The sequence below is a fragment of the Vespula pensylvanica genome, chromosome 14 (assembly GCF_014466175.1).
Source record: "Vespula pensylvanica isolate Volc-1 chromosome 14, ASM1446617v1, whole genome shotgun sequence".
NCBI lineage: Eukaryota > Metazoa > Arthropoda > Insecta > Hymenoptera > Vespidae > Vespula > Vespula pensylvanica.
This window is the reverse complement of record NC_057698.1, coordinates 4,590,939-4,612,724: the sequence shown is the minus strand read 5'-3', so window position 1 is coordinate 4,612,724 and position 21,786 is coordinate 4,590,939. Positions and strand designations below refer to the sequence as shown.

Sequence of the window (21,786 nt, the reverse complement as noted above, 5' to 3'; positions counted from 1 at the left end):
TTCTAACTCTTCCAGAATTGGCTTGGCTTGCTCTTCCTTTGGTTTTTCAATAACTATCTCTTCCACCACTTCCTCTGGTACACCAGCCTCAGTTATCCGTGTCTTTTTCTTTTTGATTACCTTCTTCAATGGCGTTTCAGTAATTTCCACGATCTTCTGTTCCTCCATGATTTTGGCTTCATCTCCAGTTTTCTGTATTATCTCTTCGGTTATCACCGTTGCCTCACCTTTCTTGGTCGGCTTCTTTTTCCTTTTTATTATTTTCGTAGTTGGTGTTTCTGTTACTTCGATCACTTCTGGCTTTTCTTCTTTAGCTCTTTCTAACTCTTCCAGAATTGGCTTGGCTTGCTCTTCCTTTGGTTTTTCAATAACGATCTCTTCCACTACTTCCTCAGGTACACCAGCCTCAGTGATTCGTGTCTTTTTCTTCTTAATTACCTTCTTCAATGGCGTCTCAGTTATTTCTACGATTTGCTGTTCTTCCATTGTCTTGGCTTCATCTCCAGTTTTCTGTATAATCTCTTTTGTTATCACAGTTGCCTCACCTTTCTTGGTTGGCTTCTTTTTCCTTTTTATTATTTTCGTAGTTGGTGTTTCTGTTACTTCGATCACTTCTGGCTTTTCCTCTTTAGCTCTTTCTAACTCCTCCAGAATGGGCTTGGCTTGCTCTTCCTTTGGTTTTTCAATAACGATCTCTTCCAATACTTCCTCTGGTACACCAGCCTCAGTGATTCGTGTCTTTTTCTTTTTGATTACCTTCTTAAATGGTGTCTCAGTAATTTCAATTATCTTCTGATCCTCCATGATCTTTGTCTCATCTGCTGTTTTTTGTATAGTTTCTTGTGTTATAACTGTCTGTTGTCCCTTCTTAATTGTTTTCTTTTTTATTACTTTTTTCGTTGGAGTGTGGATGACTTCTATTATTTCTTCAGGAATTTCTTTTGTTTCTTCTTCTGGTATTGTTTGTGCTACTTTTATGCTCTTTGCCATTTCAGTGGTCTCGCTTACTCTTTGCGTTTTTGGTTTGGTCAGTATTTTTTCCTCTATTGTTTCCTCTTCTTGTTTTCTTTCAGTAGCTGTCCTAAGCAGTTTTTCTATTGGTTTTTCTGTCGTTACTTCTTCTATGAAGTGTTCTTTCTTTTCTTTTCGTTTGGGTACTTTCCTTTGCTGGTCCCGTTGTTTGTATTCCTCAAGTGGAGTATCCTCTATTTCTTCTATTTTTGTTGGTATTATTTCTTCCTCGTCTACAATGTCTGTTATTTCTTCTATTGACATAAATTGTTTCTTCGGTATCTGTGGTAAGGTTGATTTAATATTTTCTAATTCTTCTTCGATTACGACAACATTGTCTTCTTCTTTTCCCAATGGCTTTTTCTTTCGTATAATTGTTTTCTTTGTTTTAATAGCTGCAGTATCTTCGTCCTTGCTGCCTCGCCTAAATTTCGTTGTGTATTCTTCTGTCACCTCAGTATCAGATTCAAACGATGGTTGTGTTATATCGTGTTTTGTTTTGTGTGATAATGTGATTGTGGTGTCATGTTGCACTGGTGCTTCTGTTGTTTCTGAAATGTATACAGAACAGGTGTGATATGACAAAGATGTTGTAGGGAACTGACAATTTGTTGATTACTTTATTTGGTTTGACTTCTATGCTGCATGGATACATTGTTGGATATTGACAGGATTAATTTTAGTGGTATTTTATATTTTTATATTATTCTGTGATACAATACATAATGATTTAAGTGGAAAGGATATAAATAATATCTATCGATGAACATTATGTGTATCTGTATGACATTGTTGAACAGATAATGTATACAGATATAAACAAGGTCATTTATCTAGTTTAATGGAGTATGATATTGGTTATTTTTGTGATGATATATATATTTGTGATTATTGGTGCGTTTGTATATTTGTGTTGTATAGTGTTTGTTTTCAGACCGATTATCAGAATGTATTGATTGTTTGTGAATTTTTACCCCGTTTCTTAACTTCCATCTGACTGTATTTATAATGTACTTTCTACTTACCTATTTATCACGATCGCTTGCTACTTAGATACCTATGCATTATTTTCATTGTTTATTGAATATTATAATTTTACACAGTTATAGTTCTTTTTTATTCACTAGAATAATTTATTAGCATTCTAATTTATTTAAAGATAAAAATCTTTTCCCGGTTCATTTGTTAGATATCATTTCAATTGGTCATTTCTGAATATTGTCACGTCCATTGGTCAGCAATTGTCATATAGATTTACTATGATAATACTCACCTATTACATTTTTCAGACGATCAGCTTCAATTGAGACATTTGCTACCTTTGTAAATGGCATAATGGATTCGAGCAAGACTGATTCACATTCTCCAACATTTTCCAATTCTGTGACAATAATACTTTTCTTGGGTTCCTCAAGTTCATGTGCTTTTTTACTTTCTGGTTTTATAATTTTGAACTCCGGAGCTGTATCTTCAACAAGAATTTCAGTTTTTACAGCAACTTCTGTTTTCACAACATCAGGCAACGCACTAACTTCCTTTATCATTTCTTTAACTTCTTGTTTACTTTCTTTTTCAGTTGTCATAATTTGAGTTACTTCAAAACTTTCGGATGTTCGAAAAGTAACGTCAGCTGTTGCCAATGACATGGTTTTGTCGATAACAAGATTATGTTCACTTTCCTGTGGGACCATTTGCATCTCTTCGAAACTTTCATAAGGTATCTGTTCAGGTATTATAGTTTTAGTCTCTGGTATAGTCGTTTCAGCAAGACTTTCTGTCGTTAACGATGCTATTACTTGAGATTTTTGAGCAACTTGTATGCCAAACAAACTAGGTTGAGCAGTTTGTTTCGTTGGTTCTTCTGGAGTTGGAAGGCCTTTCTCTATTTCGTTGGTTGCAACTTCTGAAATTGACAGTGAACTTAGTTCCTCTAATTGTAGTCTACCTTTTTGTCCTTCTGGTAGTTTTGGCTTTTCTAATCGATCTACATTTGTTACTGTCAATACTTCAGATATTTCTGCGGCCTCGATACTTAACATATTTGGAAAAGCTTTACGTTCCGTGGGTACATCTGGGTTTGGCAAAGTTTTCTCTGCTTCACTGAAAATAACTTCAGAGACTACGAGCGAACTTAATTCATCTACTTCCGGTTTTCTTTTCTGACTTTCAGGTTTCTCAAGTTTTGGCATTTCTTCTACATTGGAGACCGTTAAAATTTCAGTTTTTTCGGCAACTTCTCTGGTAAGTAATTTTGGTTTTGCTATCTTTTGATCAGGTTTTTCTGGACTTATTAAAATTTCCTCTGATTCATTTGAGACTATTTGACAAACGGATACTGATGTTAATTCTTCTAAATAAGGTTTACCTTTCTGTTCTTTCGGTATTTCTGGTTTTTCCATTTCTTCGACATTACTTACGGATAGCACTTGACTGGTTTCGGCAACTTCTCTGCCGGAAAATAAAGATATTGCCGTAAATTTATGTGGTTGTTCTGGACTTGGTAAAACATCTTCAGTTTCATGAGAAACTACTTGGGACACTAATACAGAAGACAATTCCTCTAACTGAGGTTTTCCTTTCTGTTCTTCAGGCTTAATTAATTTAGAAAGTTCTTCTGCATTTGTCATGGTTAATACTTGACTTGTTTCTGCCACATCTCTGCCAAATAAACTTGGTTGTGCTGTTTTTTTAGCAGGTTTTTCTGTTACCGCCAATACGTCTTCCATTTCGTTAGATAATATTTGCGAAATAGTTAGAGGTGATAATTCTTCAAAACTTGGATATCCTTTTTGTTCATCGGGTATTTTAGACTCAACCAATTGTTCTGTAGTGGACACAGTCATCACTTGCATCGTTTGGGCTACATCTCGACCAAGAATATTTGCTTGTGCCTCTCTTTCAGTAGGAACTTCTGGACTAGGCATTGTTTCTTCTACTTCGTGAGATATTATTTGGGATATTGTTAATGAAGATAACTCTTCTAAACCTGGTTTACCTTTATACTTTTCAGGCTCTTGGGATGATACTAACTGCTCAGCGCTTGTCATAGTAAATACTTGACTAGTTTCAGCAATATCTCTACCAAGTAAACTAGATTGAGCGACCTTTTCCGAAGGTATTTCTGCAGTAGGCAAAGTTATTTCAGCTTCGTTTAAAACTATTTGTGATACAGTTAAAGGCGTTAATTCCTCCAAGCCCGGTTTACCTTTTTCTTCTTTCGGTACTTTTGTACTTAGATTTTGCGTTTCGGTGCTAATCATTACCTCGGTTGTTTCAGCTACTTCTCTACCGGAAATATTTAAGTGAGCTGTTTGATCCTTTGGAACTTCTTTCTGTAACAATACATCTTCTGTTTCATTTAAGATTATCTCAGAAACGGATACACTTGACAATTCTTCAACTTCCATTTTTGTTTGTTTTTCTTCGAATTTAATATGTTCCGTTATGTCTTCAGCACTTCCTATAGTTACAACCTGTAAGGTTTCAATAGCCTCTTTACTTAACAAGTTTGCAAGTGCTTGTTGTTCTTTTGGAACGGTTGATGCAGGCAAAATTTCTTCGGTCTCATTGGAAATAATTTCAGTAACTGTAACTGTACTTAAACCTTCCAAATGAGTTTTTCCTTTCTGTTCAGTTGGTTTAAAATCTTTTCCTTCGAATGTATCTTCTCGTTCACCTAATGTTGTTTCCGTTTCAATAATAGCTTCGATAGGAATTTGTGATAAATTTGCTTGAGAGGAAATTGGTTGTTCTTTGCGAATCTCTTCTACACTTTGCATACCTTCTACCAAAGATTTTTGTACCGTCTCAAATAGTCCAATTTCAGTTGTAGCTTGTACTTCTTGTCGCTTAGGAACGACATTAAACACATCTTCTTTATCTTCGGTAATAATTTCAGAAATCTGCAAAGATTTGATCTGTTGGAAATCGATGTCTGCTTTTTGCATCGATGGTTTAAAAGTACCTTCAAAGGTTTTCTCACTTTCTTCGACCAAATTCTGTTCTACGATAATACTTTCAAATGTATCATGATGGGCTGTTGCTTTTTGTGGTGTCACACCTCGATCGATGTCTTTTTCAGGAATATTAACTTGCGATTCTACGAGCGTTGTTTCAATCGTTCCATGTTCTGTAATGACTGTAGAAGAAGCTGTTTGTGACGAGGCAAGTTCTTTTGTTTGTAAAGATGTTTCTAACTCAGCCGAAGTAACTTCGGTAACCGAAATACTGTGACCCTCTTCAAATACGGCATTGGCGGTACTAGAAATTGTTTTAGGATATTTATCGAAGAAACCTTCACTTTCTGCGCTAGGAATATCTTCAATAATTAGTGGCTCTAATGTATCTTGTTTTGAGTGGGCTTTCACTTCAGTTTTCTCAAATGGTTTCACAGAACCAGTACTTTGTTCTATTAACAATTCCGATGTTTCAGCAACATCCATTCCAATTTTCGTTAATTTCACTTGTGCAGTACTATGCGTATATTCTGGTATTGTCATGGTATCTTCCTTATCTTGTGTTAATACAGTGTCAATTATTATACTTTTTTCTTCGACAAAACCAATTTCCGCACTATGTTTATCGAATTCTAATTTATCTGAAAATACAGCACTTTGTTCTTGGGGAATTGTTTCGTTGATCTTTATAGATTCTAAAATAGATTGAGTAGAATGTGCTTCCGATACAGCTGGTTTAGTTGCTTTAGGTAATGTACCAAGACCTTCACGCAAGTTGACTTCAAGATGTTCCGCAACTTCTTTAGCATCTAACATAGGTATTGCCATTTTTTCTGAAGGCTTCTTTTCCAGAAGAAGTTCTGATTCCACGTCTTGCGTAATAGTAGTTTCTGTGATTGCTATGAATCTATTATCATCTAGAGCAACACGTGCTTTAGTCGATGTTAATGACACTTTCTCTACTGTGTCTATTTCTTTCTCACCTAAAATCTCTTCGGTCAATTGAATCGTTTCGTAAGGCTTTTGCTCAATGTGAGCGGTTGCTGATGGCGGTTTAATTATGTCCAATTTACCTGTGCTCAAATCAGTTACAATTTCAATCTTTTCAGCAACTTCGTGTCCTGTAGTAATAACTGGCATAGCTTCTTGACTTCTATCTCGAAAAGTGGTAAGAGTATCTTCTTTGTCCGATATATTGACTTCCATAACAGTTGTAACGCGTTTACCTTCTTCTATAGACGTATGAATTTCGTGAGGCGTTGGTCTGAATTTTCCTTCGAAGGGTGCTTCTTGATCTTGAGGGATATCCTGAGTTATTAATAAACTTTGTTGCATTTCCTGTGTAGCGATTGCAGTTTTTGCGTTTGGTTTCTTTATATGAACTTCACCAACCGAATCTTCAGTAGTTATCGTAGTTGTTTCTGCGATTCCATGAATTAAATCTATTCCAGGAAAAGCTGAATGCTTCGATGGTTGTTCTTCAGGCACATAAATAGATTCTTTTTCAACGGTTGTCACTTGAGATATGGTGACACTTGTTCTATCATATTCTAAACCTACGTTTGCAGTTTTATTTTCTGGTATTAATGTTGGTAAGAATTGATCTTCACTTTCTTGAACGGTTGGTTGTGATTCGATTAGCGGTATCAAAGGTATGTGTTCCGATTTCACCGTTGACGTGGATAGTTTTTCTTTAATTAATTCTGCGGTAGTATAGTCTACAATTTGTATCATCGTTTCAGCTACCGCATGACCCTCCGCATAAGTTTTTCCTGCTTTTCTAACTTCAGGAATTTCTCCTGGCTTGTATTCACTTTCTTTATCTTCGGTAATAACTGTAGATATTTGTATACTTTTTTCCTCTACTAGAGCTAGGTCTGCTGTTGCTTGCATAGGTAATTTATCTCTGGAGAATGGTGCTTCAGATTCAGTTGCTTGTATCTCTGATGTTACTATTGTTTCCAAAGGAACATTCGAAGGTGTTGCAATAACTGATAATGCTTTTGAATCTTCAACTTTTCCCACACTCAGATCTACAGTAATTTCTTCTTTTTCAGCGATTGGATGACCAACTATTTGAATACCAGCCTTCTTTTCGACTGGTTTCTCAGGAATTTCAAGAATAGCTTCTTTGTGTGCCGCAATTTCTGTACTTTCTGTTACAGAAAATAATTCATTTATTCCTACTTCCGCTTTATTACCTATAACAGGTTTTTCTTGAAATTTTTTCTCAGTCTCTGAGATAATTGTTTCCATTTGAATAATACTTTCAAAGGGTAAATGTTCTTCCTTGGCGGCTGCAGTAGTAAGAGCTGAAATATCTAAAATTCCTGGATGAGTGGCTGTTGTAATTTCTATCTGTTGAGCAACTTTATGAGCATCGAAAGCAGCTACTGCTTTCTCACCTTCGATAGGTGCTGCCGGTGTATAATCCTTTTCTTTATCAGATGTTATAGTTTCTAATATGCTGACTCCGTAATCTTCGTCGAAAGTAACATTAACTTTTTTATTCTCTGGTTTGATGAACGTAGGAAGAGGTTGTTCTAAATCACCGGTTGATATTTCCGACGTGATTAAACTACGGAAAGTAATGTGATCTGTTGTAGCTGTAGCAGAAAGTACTTCTTCTTTTTTGAAATCAGCAATGTTATCTGTAGCAGTTGTTTCACTTGTTTGAGCTACCACGTGTGTGGGTATATCGAGCATTACAGATTTCGATTCTGGCTTTTCTTCTTTGGGTAAAGTGCTTTCCTTATCTCCAGGAATTACCGAAGAAACAATTACACTCTCGCCCATTATAAATTCCAGATTAGCTTTTCTATCGGATGGTTGAATTTCAGACAATGGAGCTTCTTTCTCTATGGTTTCAACTTGTTCAGAAATGGTAGTTTCAAACGGTAAAAAGGTTGTTTGTGACTGTGCGGTTTTGGCAGGTTCAATCGGTAATCGAGACAAATCAGTATCGCTTATTATTTCGAATTTAGATGCCACATTTTGTGTGATAATATCTACGTTTGCTTCCACGCCTTTTGGTTTAGAATCTTTAGTAAATTCTCCTTCTTTTTCTTCAGGATGTATCATGGCAATTTCAAGACCCTCTCCTTCTTCAAAAGTCACTCCAACTTTTTTGCTTTCTGGTTTCAGATCCAGTTGTAATGGTGATTCTTTTTCCGACACTGATATTTCAGTTTGTTGTACGATATTTAACCCACTTTGTTTTTGAGTTGCACTTTCTTCTTTCGGTTTTTCTTCCTTAAGAATATTAATGTTACTAGCAATAATAGTTTCTTGCATTTCTGCTACTTCGTGCGCGGCGCTGATGTTCATAGCTATTTTACGCTCTTTTGGTACTTCTTCGATCGTTAATTTTTCTTCGTTTAATATGGTCGTAATTTCACTAACCACTAATGTATCCGGCCTTGTACAAAATTCTATATCTGCGCTTTGTTCGATAGGACGTACGTCTATATCTCTTAGTTTTTCTGTTTCCGCTATGTTCGTTTCTGTTACAATCAGTTCTTCTAGAGTCTCTTGCTGCTGAATTGCCTTTCCTGTTTTGGGAGTCTCGTCAATTATAGAACCAGTGGATTGTTGTATTAAAGTTTCTGATTGTGATGCTATGGTATGACCTGTTATGGATGTTTGAACGATATAATCCTTAGGTTTCTCCATAGGAGCATATGTCATCTCTTTATCGTGCGTAACGATCTCAAGAATGCTTAATCCACTTTTCGCTTCAGTATAATCTACATTTGCGACTTTCTGTTCTGGTTTTACATCGGCATTATAAATATCCTCTTTCTCCGCAGTTTCTTGTATCGCTATGTAAATACTTTCCAGAGGAATTCGAGATTCTTCAGCTGTTCTTGAAGCGGGTCTCTCCTGTGGAACGAATTCATTAGTAGGGGATTCGGTTCTTATTTCCTGTGATATAGGAGCGTTATGTGTTATAAAATCTGTTGTAGCAAATGCGCCTTTGACATCAGATATTGTAGTGTATTCAGCTTCTTTTTCACTAGTTATGACCATGGTTGTATGAACGCTTTCGATTTCATCGATTGCTACTTCAGCCTTTTTCATATCAACAACTTTGTCTTCTTTTACCGGAGTTAATCCTTCAGCCGGAATTGTTTCTTTTACTACTGTTTCCTGCAAGCTTACTGCGCCAACTGCAGCTACTGCCGATGATGGAACTTCTTTGATAACTTCACCTACGTTACCTTCAGGATGAGTTTCCTCGATTTGTAGAGATACAACTGGATGAGTTGGTACAGTTTTACCGCGATGAGACTCTGGTAATTCGAATATCTTCAAATCAGTTTCCTTTTCTACCGAAGTGGTTTGGAATACTTCTATGCCCCGCATTGCATCATATGATGTTGCAACTGTACGTTCTTCAGGTTTTATAGCTTCTTCCAACTTGGATTCCTTATCGTGCGCAAGAGTCTCGTGTATCATTTTAGCTTCTATTAACTCCACAGATACGCTGCCACTTTCCGATACGTATTTTAACTCATCTTTAAAATCTGATGGGTAATCAGCTGTTTGAACTTGAGATACCTGTAAATATTCTTCTGGTCTAACCGAAGTTTCCGCTAAAATTGCTGTTGGTTTGTGATCGCTAGTGTATGGTCCCTCTGATTCTTGTACCATCGTGCTCATGACAGAACCAATTTCTAACGTAGAGATTGATGTTTCAGCAAGTTTAGTAGCTGGCTTTTCATCTGGCTGATAATCTTGTTCTTTTTCGGAAGTAATTGTTTCGACTGTCGTAGCCGAAGTAATTTCGATAATGCTCAGATCCGCTTGTACAGTTTTACTTTCTTCTACTTTTAGATCTGTTTCTCTCTGTTGTGTATCTACGGTAGATACTGTGACTCCTTCCAACAAAGTGATTTTATCCGTTGCTTCGAAAGTATCTGCTTTTCGATCGGGAACAAAAATACCCTCGCTTTCCTGAATTAGATTTTGCTGAACGATAGCGGTCTCATTGTCATAAGAAATACCGATCTTAGCTTTTTGACTAGGTGGCAATTTACCTGGCACATACTCACCCTCCTTTTCAGGAGCATGTAATTCTTCTGTAATTCTTTGCTTCTGTGCGATGACCGATTGTGTTGCGACCTCTGTAGGTACTATCAGTTCTGGATAATATTTTCCAGGTTTATCTTCGACACAAACTTCTTCTATGATCAATGGTTCGGTAGCGGTAACGTTCACCCTAGGTTTTGTAGGAACAGTTTTGATAGGTACAAGTTTCTCTTCTACTAAACCTTCTTGAACCTCGTAGACGGAAAGTCCTACTTGAGGCAAGAAATTATCCTCGGCTTTCACCGCGACTGGCGAAATAAAATCTTCCGTAGGTACTTCGTTCTGACTAACCATTGTTTCAGAAATCGTTGTTGCCTCTTGTAACGTCAAACTAGTATCGGCTCTTCTCGAAACTTCTGGTTTACTCAACGTAAGATCAGATAAATCGGCATCGTTAGTTAATATTTCGCTTACTACCAAACTTTCGGACGGTGTAACCCCTGGAGTCGCCGCATAAGTACTTGGTTTAAATGTATCTACAAATTCGCTAGCCGTAGCCTGAGTGTTAGTTTCCGTGATAGAGTAAGGTTCCACGGTTGAAATTGAAACTGATGCTTTTTGTCCAATTGGTTTTTTAACATCAATGCTATCAATTTCTTTTTCTTGTACAGGTTGTAGATGTTCTGTTAGAGCACTAACCGTATCCACAGCTAGTTGAGCTTTCTCGACTTTGGGTTTACCAGGAGCTTGTTCAACGGTACGACTGAAAGGAACTACTTCATGAAGTTGACCAGGTACGTTTAATACGACAGAAGGCATGAATTTATCTCGTTTGATTTCGAATTCTTCTACTTCTTCAAACTGAATTTCGTCCTCACCGGTAGCTGGTCTCTTTGCTTTCAATTGTTTACGCTTGCGAATTATTTCCTCCTCTATTACCTTTTCTTCTATCTCTTTTTCTTCTTCCTCTTTTTTCTCTTTTACTTTTTTCACAATATCTACTTCTTTTGGAATCAGTCTGCCCTTTGAATCCCTTTCAATGACAATTATTTCTTCTTCTATGTCCTTTATATCCTCTTTCTTCTTCTCCTTTTCAATCTCATGGATTTCCTCGATTTCTACTACCTGAACCCCCTCATCCCTATCCTGCGGTTTATCTTCAATGCGATCCTTTGGTTTTCTATCTTTTCGCTTGCGTAGTGTTGTGTGTGCCTGCCGTGTGTCCTCGTATTCTGCGGAAAGTATGTGAGATTTTTTGTGTAAGACGCGATGTGTTTCAAGTGTTACCGCTACTTCTGCTTTTTTTTTTTTTTTTACTAGCTTTAGTAACTTCTTCCTTCCGCCTACTTTTACCTATATATACACTCTTGCAGATTTCATGCGACGAATCAGATAGTTATGCTAAAAACGCTTTCGATCCATTTTACATGAGTCATACTTGTGTTTTTTTGGAAAGATTACTAATCTTTCTCTATAAATAATATAAATTGATGTGTTTGCAAATAGTAGCATATCGTGGACATGGTTCATGTAAAATAAATCTTTTTCATACAAGATCGTGCTTCAACGAAACGGGATACAACCTACACGAGCTAAAAAAAATTCAACGAACAGTAAAAACGAACAAAAATGAGTAATTTGTGTTTTATGCTGTTTAATCGTCTTCCAACGATGTCGTATTTTTTTTGTTTCGAAATATGTTTTTATGTATTTAAGAATATTGTGATCATTTGTTCGAATTTGATGAAATTGCCGAGTTTAGTTTTCAATGATATTACGACATTTTTGGAATATTGTGCTGTGTCATTCATGTACAGGCATGTGTCATGCGTTGCTTGAGAAACAGGTGATGTAAGTGTAGAAATAGAAGATTGTGTAGAAAGAAAAGATGATAGTTCTTAAAGAAGTCAAACCAACATAGACACCAACGAAATAATATCAATGTTATATATTACACAGTTATTTGCAAATTATCCTTGCTATTAACGCTCGCTAATTATTTATTTCATTTAATCAATACTATCATAGAAAAAACACACCAGATGCTGTGAATATATAACTTAATACGTAATAATTTCGGAGTAATTATCACTTCGGAATGATATTTCTGGATTTTTTTGTTTTTTTATAGGAACACTTGCGTGTAATATAATAGTATATTACGTTGCAAGTTAACTTTAGAATTAAAGAAATTCATGAAAAAAATCACTAAAAAGCACTGATAATTATTAACGATTGCATTCACTACTTACATCGATTTATGTCTCAGCATGGCGAAGCTCTGATTTTAAAGCTGCAATACTCGAGGCGTGATTGGGGATATGGTTTTGGGAGATAATTAAAATGTGAATATAGAGGTTACTGCGCGTGGAAAGCATAGCGGCTTAAGCAGAAATCAATTGCACTGCTATTTTGATTCGATCAAGTAAAGCTTCATGCATCTGAAAGAATAAAAAGATCAAACGTAGAAAGCATATCGTTAAATGGCTGCAATTTTCTGTTTAACTGGTTAATAAATGATTCGTGAATGTTACTATTTTTATTTCATAAAAAATAAATCCATCTTTTCTCTTTTCTTTTCCTTTTTTTTTTTTAAAGAGACACGTATGATGGATAAAATATGATATATCGATAGTGAAATTAATACCATAATAGTTCAAACTTCAATAATTATAATTATTTATCGATTATTCGTAATAATAGTCGTGATATCAATTACACGAAGAATGAGAAATTACGGTGTAACTAATGAATAATTTATCTATTCATTCATCAAATATAGATATTATTAATTAACCCATGCATCGTAACTCGTTCTATCAAACCTTTAATTTCTTGAATATCCTGCACGTGAATGGCTTTCCTCTCGTCTCTTCTTTCTGTAATCAAAAATGTTCGTCGTTGCTGTTGCATTTTGGGAAGAGAAAAAGAACAAACAAACAAAATGCAGATAAGTTATGGCACAGATATGAAAAATAATGTTTATTCAGCGATGATAAATATTGTACAATGTATAAAAAAAAAAAAACAATGTCAAATATTTCTTTTCACGTTAGGAAGCATTGCTCTATAATATCAAAATTATTAATGCTTAATTTAATTTAATACACCTAGTTCTGGCGTAATTATAATAATAATTAAACAGAATTCATAAATAATAAACGCTTATGCTAAGCCACCACTCAAGTAAATTGGAAAAATCAAATTGTTGACAGCCATTTACAGTTCGGTGTAATTTTGAATTGTTTGTTAAAAATATCACACACCACGCAATCTCGACTTACCCATGATATGGACTTCTGTCTTATGGACGGCATCGATTCTTTCCATAACGCGTTGCTCGGTTTCAACCTGAAGGCATTTCATTATAATGATCGAAAAAGAGATCTCAATGTTAGGATAGGTACGTTAAAAAAAAAAAAAAGAAATAAAAAGATCATCCTGGCTTTCTAAGCCGTACCTCAGCCACTTCTGTGACTTCCCAAGCGCGTGGACGGAAGTCTTCGGGTACGAAGTGCGTAATGACCTCCTCCACCGTGGCATGTTGCAATTCGATCATTCTCATAAAAGCCCTGAAGCCAATAGTTGCAGCTACAATGCTCTCGTCGGTAGTCGTTTCCTCGGTTAATACTTGACTGATAAGAGGCCCATGACCTTCGCGTTCAACTAATTGCACTAAAGCGTTTTGCGCATCCGGAGTTCTCAAGGCTGGAAACTTGTCGGTGGTGTAGAGACTCTCATTTATTTCTGTAACCGATACACCCTGTCGTACGAGATAACCGATGGTAGCCAATTCACGTAGAGGACTTTCACCGGGTCCAAATTCCTTAGCCTGAAGAACTTCAAGGATCTCCTCAACTTCTCGCGCAATGTGCTCTCTTTCTTTCTCGAGGATTTCTTCCACGGTTATCTCTTCGCGAATTCTTGTCTTTTCACCTTTCTTCTTTTTCTTTGGTTTCTCTTCGACGATTTCTTCGGTTTTTACCTGCGTTATTTCCACCTGTCCATGACCAATCACCTTCTTCGCTTTCTTTTGCTTCGTCTCCGTTCGCTTGATCTCTTGAAGATCGCTCTCCGTACGAACTTCCGACACAGATAATGTCTCCAATACCTCTGACGTTACCTCGCTCGCACGATCGACCGTTTTCTCCACTTTGAAATCGGTAGCAACGTCTTCTGGTCTTATTTCCGAAACTACCGTACTTTCACGTTCCTCGATTATCGGCTTTGCTTTTTCTTTAGTCGATATCATTTCTCGTGGTTTCCGGTCATCGATCTTCTTCAACGAAGGCGTAGCTTCGATTATTACGGGTTCTTGAATAGGGACGATTTTCTTAGCCCGAGAAACCTATATATAAGAGCAAAAATGATATTTCACATTTAATAAATCCCTCTTATCTGTAACGAGTTTTCTTTTAACGATGTATTTTATTACCTCTTTTGTCTTCTCTTCGAAAGTCGTTGCACTTTCAAGTATTTGGGTTTCTTCGATATCGACAATTTTCCTAAAGGAATAACAATATAAAGATAATGAAATCAAGGATTTAATGGTTTTAGACAATTTTTTTTATTAAGATACTATACTCACTTATCTTCAGGCTGTTCTTTGCTTATCGGCTGCTCTTTAACGATCTCTTTCTTATCGACTTTTACACGTTCAGTCTTGATTTTTTCTTTCTGTTCTTTTGCCTTTTTCAATTCCGGCTTCTTCTTTCTGTGTATTTCTTTCTTCTGTTTAACTTCCACCACCTCTTCAGCTTCATCCTCCGACATAGGTCTCCAGTCGCTTCCAGTGCCTGTAAATAACTCGTTATTAACTTTTCACGATTATTATGAATTTTATAGATTTTTTAGATCTATCGATCAATAAGTTTTACCAGTCACGCGTAATTTAGCCTTTGTTATCGTCAGACCAATTTCACTTGTAGCTTTACAAACGTAAATAGCTTCGTCTTCTCGGTTAGCTTTCAAAATAGTTAGCGAAGTTTTTTTCTCGTTGTCCAGGATACGGACTTTGATATTATCCGTATTCATTATTAATTTGTCATTTTTGTACCAAACAACGTCTGCGTTTCAAAATAATTCGCATTGTTAATAAAAATAAGAATTTTTCTTTGAATTATTTTTTGATTATAAAATTATTACCTGGAGCAGGATTACCGGAATATATGCATTCGAACACAACTTTTTCTCCTTCATTTACATAAGCGTCTGTTATTTCTTGAATAAATCGTGGTATGGATTGCGTGGCTGTAATCAAAGTACGTTGTTTATATGAAAATATTCAAGGCCATATCTAATTTTTATTAATGTTTATTCTTTACCTGGTTGTAATTGTGATGATCGTGTGATTGGTATGATTCCAATGTCAGTAATCTGATTAGATGAAAAACACAAACATACACACAAAAAATCGTGCAAAAAGTAATTAGATAGAAATAAATATTTCTTTGTGTTAGTGATGAGAAGAATATACCTGACATTGTCCCTCTTTCATCCTCACTATGATGTTCGTATGATACTTCGGATGTGGAGACGTTACTGGCTAAACCAAGATTTCCACTGCATTGACTTTCGAGAAGCAAAAATTCTTGTAATTCCTCTTGACTATCCGCGGTATGTAATTGCTGAAATGCTTCTAATTCAATTTCTCGTGGTTCTAAAGGATACATCCTTGAATCCAACGTCAAGTTTCCAAAGTGACGTTCTTTGGACCATCTTGGTACTGGTATTCTAGATTTCGGATAAGTATGATATTTTCTTGAGTGCTCATACTTCACATTGTTGTCCGTTACTTCTTTCCTTGCACGTGGTTCTTGTATATCAGTTTTGAAAAATCGAGCGTCCAATTTATTTTGACCGCTAGTCGACGATGCTTCGCTGTTTTCTTCGATCGGCGATAAATAAAACGTTGTTTCTGGTACGTTTAAAAATGTCGTACGCTCCGAGTTTAAACCGAGTTGACCTTGAATTTTTCTTTCCGATTTCGGCGGAGGAAATTCATCGAAGTCTAATGTGATTTTCAGTTTACCTCTTTTCATATCCTTTGTTTCGTTAACATGTTTATCCATGACAACTTCATCGACGTGAACTTCGCATCTTTTTATTTTATCGCTATCTTGATTTGTTACTTGTGTAATAGTGGTAAATGATTTCTCATTATACATTTGTTTAGGTGACGAAGATAATCTAGTCGGCGATGGAGAGTGTGATTTGGATACAACTCTATTAGATCTCTGTTTGTTTACCTCTTTATCGCATCTAGTCGATGAGTCTATAATGCTGGAATGTTTGCCTCTCAATGGTGATAATACTCGCGTCTTTATATTTATATTATATAAATCATTAGTCTTTGTAGATCTATCTGGTGAATGTTTTAATTTTTCAGGAATATCGCTTTTGGTTACACTAACTTTAAATCTTTGTGGATTACAAGCTTTGTTTGATATTTTTTCTAGACTATCGTGTTTAACTTTCGAAATTAACGAATTAGACTTTCCTTTCTTGTCTTCTTTTATCGTTGGGTTAAATAACTTGGATATATTAGTCGTTTCCTTTCTACTATGTTTCTTATCAGATTTGAAGTTTTTAACTTGAGTTTCGGATTCATCGCTGAATCCAGAAAAATCTGGATCAGTTTTTGATAACTTTCTTTTCCATTCTTCCTTATTATTTCGTGAAATAGTTTTCACATTCATAGAACATTCAGAGCTTTCCAAATAGATGCTATCCAAATCGCTTTTCATTTCAATGGATTTCGAATATTTCTTAGAAATGTAAAATTTCTTTGAAATTTCAATCGTGTTTCTATGATCGTTGATGGTTTTCATCAAGGTACTTTCATTAATACTCGTTGACCTATCTTTCTTCGGGAGATTTGTTTTTTTCGTACTATGATCGTTCAGGCTATCGATCGAGAAACTATACTCGGCTTCATTCAGCATGCAGTTAGACAAGTCCAGTTGATGCATTTTTTCTTGATTCTTACCTTTAAGAGCTTCTTGCATTTCCTCCATTTGGGTTACCCATTCTGGTTTCCTATACTCTTTTGTGCCGAGGATACCTAACAATGAATATATTATTATATCAAATGTAATTGTTTTGGTCCCTTTCAGTCCCAGATATTTAAAGCAATGCTGGTTGAAAATTATTTAATCTAATATTTTAAGCAGGAACGCATTATGGCTATGCATTAATTCGTTATAGAGCAAAGTATTCTACAATAAATAAATAAATAAATAAATAAATAAATAATTAACGACCCTTGCTTGAAAACCTTTGTTGGGACTCAAAGGGCTTGATGGTTTCTATGAATTTATCTACGAACGAAATATCAAAATAATGTGCATAAAGGATGTGAATAGTGTTCAGTGTAATCGAATTATTGTGATAGTCTGATAGGATTTTTAGGATAATTAAAAGGTCAATAATGATTCCACTTCAAGCGCAGAGCTGAAAAGAACTAGGATATAAATTAGCAAATTTTGAAAAATTTTTCAAAAAGTCAACGATCTCTTTGATTCGACTATAATAATCACCTTCTACAGACAAATATGTCATTGTGGTGGATACTCCAAGTGGATTATGCGCTTCAAATACAATTTCACCGGTGTCATCCGGGTAAGTTTCTGCGATTGTTAGTACCGAAGTTCCATCTTCAAATTCTTCAATTTGGAATTCTTGAGATGATACAATTTCCATTCCCTGTTTGTACCATTTTCCTTCTGGTTTCGGCTTTCCTTTGACCTTTACTTCCAGTCTACGAAAAAACGAATGAATCCAATCAAAATCATTTTTATCGTTCTTTCATTCTTTTTCCTTTTTCTATTATCTTTATTACCTGGTTAATTCTCCATCTTTAGTAGGAATTAACTGAGGAAGTTTCTTTATTATTTCTGGAGCAAATTCCTCTGTATCAGTATCGAAGAGAGGCGTCTCCTAAAAATAATTTTTATGCATTAAATATATATATTTATTATTATTATTATTATTATTATTATTATTATTATTATTATTATTATTTTATATCTTTTTATTATTGCCTTTGGCGATAATAGGTCCTCTTCCGAACCACTTTGTCCTGTAGTAAGGGACGTTGCAATGATCGACGATGCAATCTCTGAATCTGGTACGTATTCATAGGCTGAAGACATATTAAATAAATTTTATTTCGATATCTGATTCTTAATGATTAATCGATGAAATAATTAAAAATTAATTAACCTTCGACGATAAGCGACGATGTGCAAACAGCCTCGCCAATAGGATTTACAGCACGACACGTATATTGACCCGCATCCTCGGGAAATACCTCGGTAATTGCAAGACTACATACACCTTCGGTGTCTTGCAAAATAGTTATTTCTTTGCCTTCTTTAATCAATTTGTCATCGTGATACCATTCGACTTTTGGCGTTGGTTTACCTTGTACGATACATGTTAGATTTACGCTCTCACCATCCATCACTCTAACAGGCGATAATCTTTTTACGAATGTTGGTGATATTAATTCAGTAGCTTCCTCCCACGTTGTATCGAGAAGATTAATGGTTGCTGTACACGTAACTGATCCACCTACATTCTCAGCACGACAGGTATACGTACCTGCGAATTCTGGTTTGATCTCTTTCACCAGCAATACCGATCTATTTTCCTTCGTAACTATTCTCATCTGTGCCGTAGACTGTTAAATAAAACAAATTTATGATATTATTTAATGTTTTATTATTTCTATTAAAAAATCATATAAAAAGAAATTTAATTTAATTACCTCTAGGGGACGACTTTCGTAGAACCATTGGAAGGAAGCTGTTGGATAAGAATCTACTCGCGCTTCCATAATTACAACTTCCCCTTCTGTGACTATTTGCGGTTGTATAGGCTCGATAAATCGTGGAGCTTTCACTTCGTCTGATTTATCTTCGCGTTCTTTTATGGTAACCGAACCGGAACTTCGAGCTTCTCCAGCAGGATTTTGTACTCTTATCTCATATTTTCCACCGTCTGTTTTAACGGGTGAAGGTATCAACAGTTCCGCAGTATTTTCATAAATCTTTATCAGACGGTTTTTGCTAGGTGTAATTTCAATTCCGTTACGATACCATTTTACTTCTGGTTTTGGCTTGCTTTCGAAGTCAGCCGTTAACTTTAGAGGTTTATCTCGTTCTGCTATCAATGCTGGCAAAGGTTTTGTTATTGTAGGAGCCTGCATCACCTCTGGTTTGGAAACTTTAACGATATTACTGATAATCAAATTGGCTCTGCATTCTGCTCGACCGAATTTGTTGACGGCACATACGCGATAAGTTATTTCATCTTGTGGCGTAGGTTCAAGAATAGTTAATTTAGCTTCTCCTGTTTCCGGATTAAACTTTATTTCCATTCCTTTTTTTGGTCTAATTTCCTTATCACCACGATACCATTTTACTTCGGGGACTGGCGTACCAGTAACAACGCATTCCAGCGTTGCTGGTTTATGTTCTTCGACCATAAGTGGCTTGATTGGCGTAGAGAAATGAGGAGCAATACCTTCCTCTTCTTTTTCTATTAAAAAAATTTGTTTTTAAATTAATAGTCGTGCTATGATATTAGCATGCAGAAGAAACACACGATAAAATTCTTTTAATAAAAAACTTATAACATGCAGATATTTTCATATATCTTTTTTATATCTAATTTTATAGATTACGATTATTAGAAAAATAAGGATGTATTATTTATGAATATAAAAGTTTTGTTTGGAAAATATATGTAAAATTATAAATACATACATAAGGAAAAAACATTTTATTTTTATAAAAAAATATCTAAATCTGTTCCAATTCTAAAATTAGTAAATGAAGGTGTTAATATTAAAAGGATTTAAAAATTATTAATGCAACTATTCGAAGTGAGTAAAAATGAACACACAAATCACACCATCTTTGATAATATTACTACCAAAGATGACGAGATTCACTGTAGAGGTTGCAACTCCTGCCGGATTCGACGCTCTGCAAGAATACATTCCCGCATCTTCTTCTTTCACCTTGGTAATTTCCAAAGTAGCCGTTGTTTCAAATATCGTCATGATATATTTTTCACTTGCATGAAGCTCTTGCTCATTTCTATACCAAGAAATTTCGGGGACTGGATTACCAACGACGGTACACGTAAATTTAGCGGGTTGTTCAAGTTCCGCAACAATTGGTTGTAGTTTCTGGATGAATCTTGGCGCAATTGTTTTATCTTTATCTATAATCGGTATATCAACTTGTGTATGTTGTCTACGTCTTCGTTTAGTTTCTTCTGTGACACGTTCTTGAATTACTTCTTCAACTTTGTAATCATCTTGGACAATTTCTTCTGGTTTCTTATCGGTTTTGATTATCTTTTCTTTACGAGTTATTTGGAAATCTTGGACAGAAGTAACAACGTCTTCTGCAATTACTTGCTTCTCCTCGACCATTACAGGACTAATATCTGCTTTAGGTTTATCTTTCTTCTTAGGTTTTTTCAATATCAAATCAGTTCTAATTTCTTCTTTTTCTTCCGGTTTCTCAGGAGCTGTTTCTAATTTTATTAATTCTGTTTCTACCACCTCTTCGCTTTCTCCGACTTTTATAATTGCTTTTTGTTTCTCAGGTTTCAATTTCTTCGTTACATCTTCAACACTTTCGATATCTTTTTCAACAATATCTAACGATTTTTCATCTTTCGTTTCTTCTGGTTTCCGTTTTATTTTTCTCCAGGCTATATCAGTCTTTTCAATGACGTCTTCATCTTCTTCTTTCTTCTCCTGTACTTGTTCGACTTGTAGAATCTCTTCGGTTTTCTTTTCAGGTTTCCTAGCTTTCCGCCATGGCATTATTTTTATTTCACTAGTTTCTATTTCCTTTCCTTCTGATACTTCCGTAACTTTTTCAGGACGAGATTTAGGAATTATGACTCCTTTTTCCTCAATTACAGTTGCTTCTTTCAATTCAAATATTTCTTTTTCTTCGTGTATTTCTGTTATCACCTGTTCTTGATCAATTGGTACCACAGTAACCTCTTCTTTAAAATCAACCACTTTCTTCGCCTTACGGGGCCGTCGCCACGGTAAAATACTAACTTCATCTGATTTTTCTTCATCGGGTTTTTCAATAACAGTAATAGAAATAACCTCGTCCGGTTTGCCTTTTTCTGGTTTCTTTTCTTTTTTAAGAGGCTTCAATTTCACTTCTTCTGGTACTTCTACTCTAGGTTCCTTCCTCTCAATAGGCTTCAAAGTTATTTGCTCTTTCGTTTCTTCCTCTTTGGAAATCCGTCTCACAGGTTTCAATTTAACTTCCTCTGGCTTAATCTCCTCTGGAATCTTTTCCTTTCTGACAGGTTTAAGTTTAATTTCTTCTGGTACCTCTACTTCTGGTTTCTTCTTTTCTATAGGCTTCAAAGTTACTTCTTCTTTTCTTTCTTCTTCTTTAGAAATTCGTTTTACAGGTTTCAATGTCACTTCCTCTGGTTTAACCTCCTCTGGAATCTTTTCCTTCCTGACAGGTTTCAGTTTAATTTCTTCTGGTACCTCTACTTCTGGTTTCTTCTTTTCTATAGGCTTTAAAGTTACTTCTTCTTTTCTTTCTTCTTCTTTAGAAATTCGTTTTACAGGTTTCAATGTCACTTCTTCTGGTTTAACTTCCTCTGGAATCTTTTCCTTCCTAACAGGTTTCAGTTTAATTTCTTCTGGTATCTCCACTTCTGGTTTCTTCTTTTCTACAGGCTTCAAAGTTACTTCTTCTTTTCTTTCTTCTTCTTTAGAAATTCGTTTTAC

The 21,786-nt window shown here is 35.5% G+C and overlaps 1 protein-coding gene across 6 annotated transcripts in view; it reads right to left on the bottom strand.

Annotated features, from left to right (window-relative positions):
• Positions 1-21,786, bottom strand: part of LOC122634087 (titin) — a 120,648-nt gene that overhangs the window by 21,343 nt on the left and 77,519 nt on the right. For all 6 annotated transcript variants that reach the window (XM_043822669.1, XM_043822670.1, XM_043822671.1 and 3 more), the window contains 14 exons: positions 18,769-19,541; positions 18,222-18,681; positions 18,041-18,141; positions 17,839-17,936; positions 17,537-17,757; positions 16,987-17,061; positions 15,144-15,248; positions 14,876-15,064; positions 14,587-14,794; positions 14,434-14,503; positions 13,459-14,346; positions 13,283-13,349; positions 12,824-12,877; positions 2,285-11,230 (listed from right to left, as the gene is read on the bottom strand). In XM_043822669.1, coding sequence (XP_043678604.1) covers positions 2,285-11,230; positions 12,824-12,877; positions 13,283-13,349; positions 13,459-14,346; positions 14,434-14,503; positions 14,587-14,794; positions 14,876-15,064; positions 15,144-15,248; positions 16,987-17,061; positions 17,537-17,757; positions 17,839-17,936; positions 18,041-18,141; positions 18,222-18,681; positions 18,769-19,541 — 12,255 coding nt within the window. The remainder of the gene's footprint in view (positions 1-2,284; positions 11,231-12,823; positions 12,878-13,282; positions 13,350-13,458; positions 14,347-14,433; positions 14,504-14,586; positions 14,795-14,875; positions 15,065-15,143; positions 15,249-16,986; positions 17,062-17,536; positions 17,758-17,838; positions 17,937-18,040; positions 18,142-18,221; positions 18,682-18,768; positions 19,542-21,786) is intronic.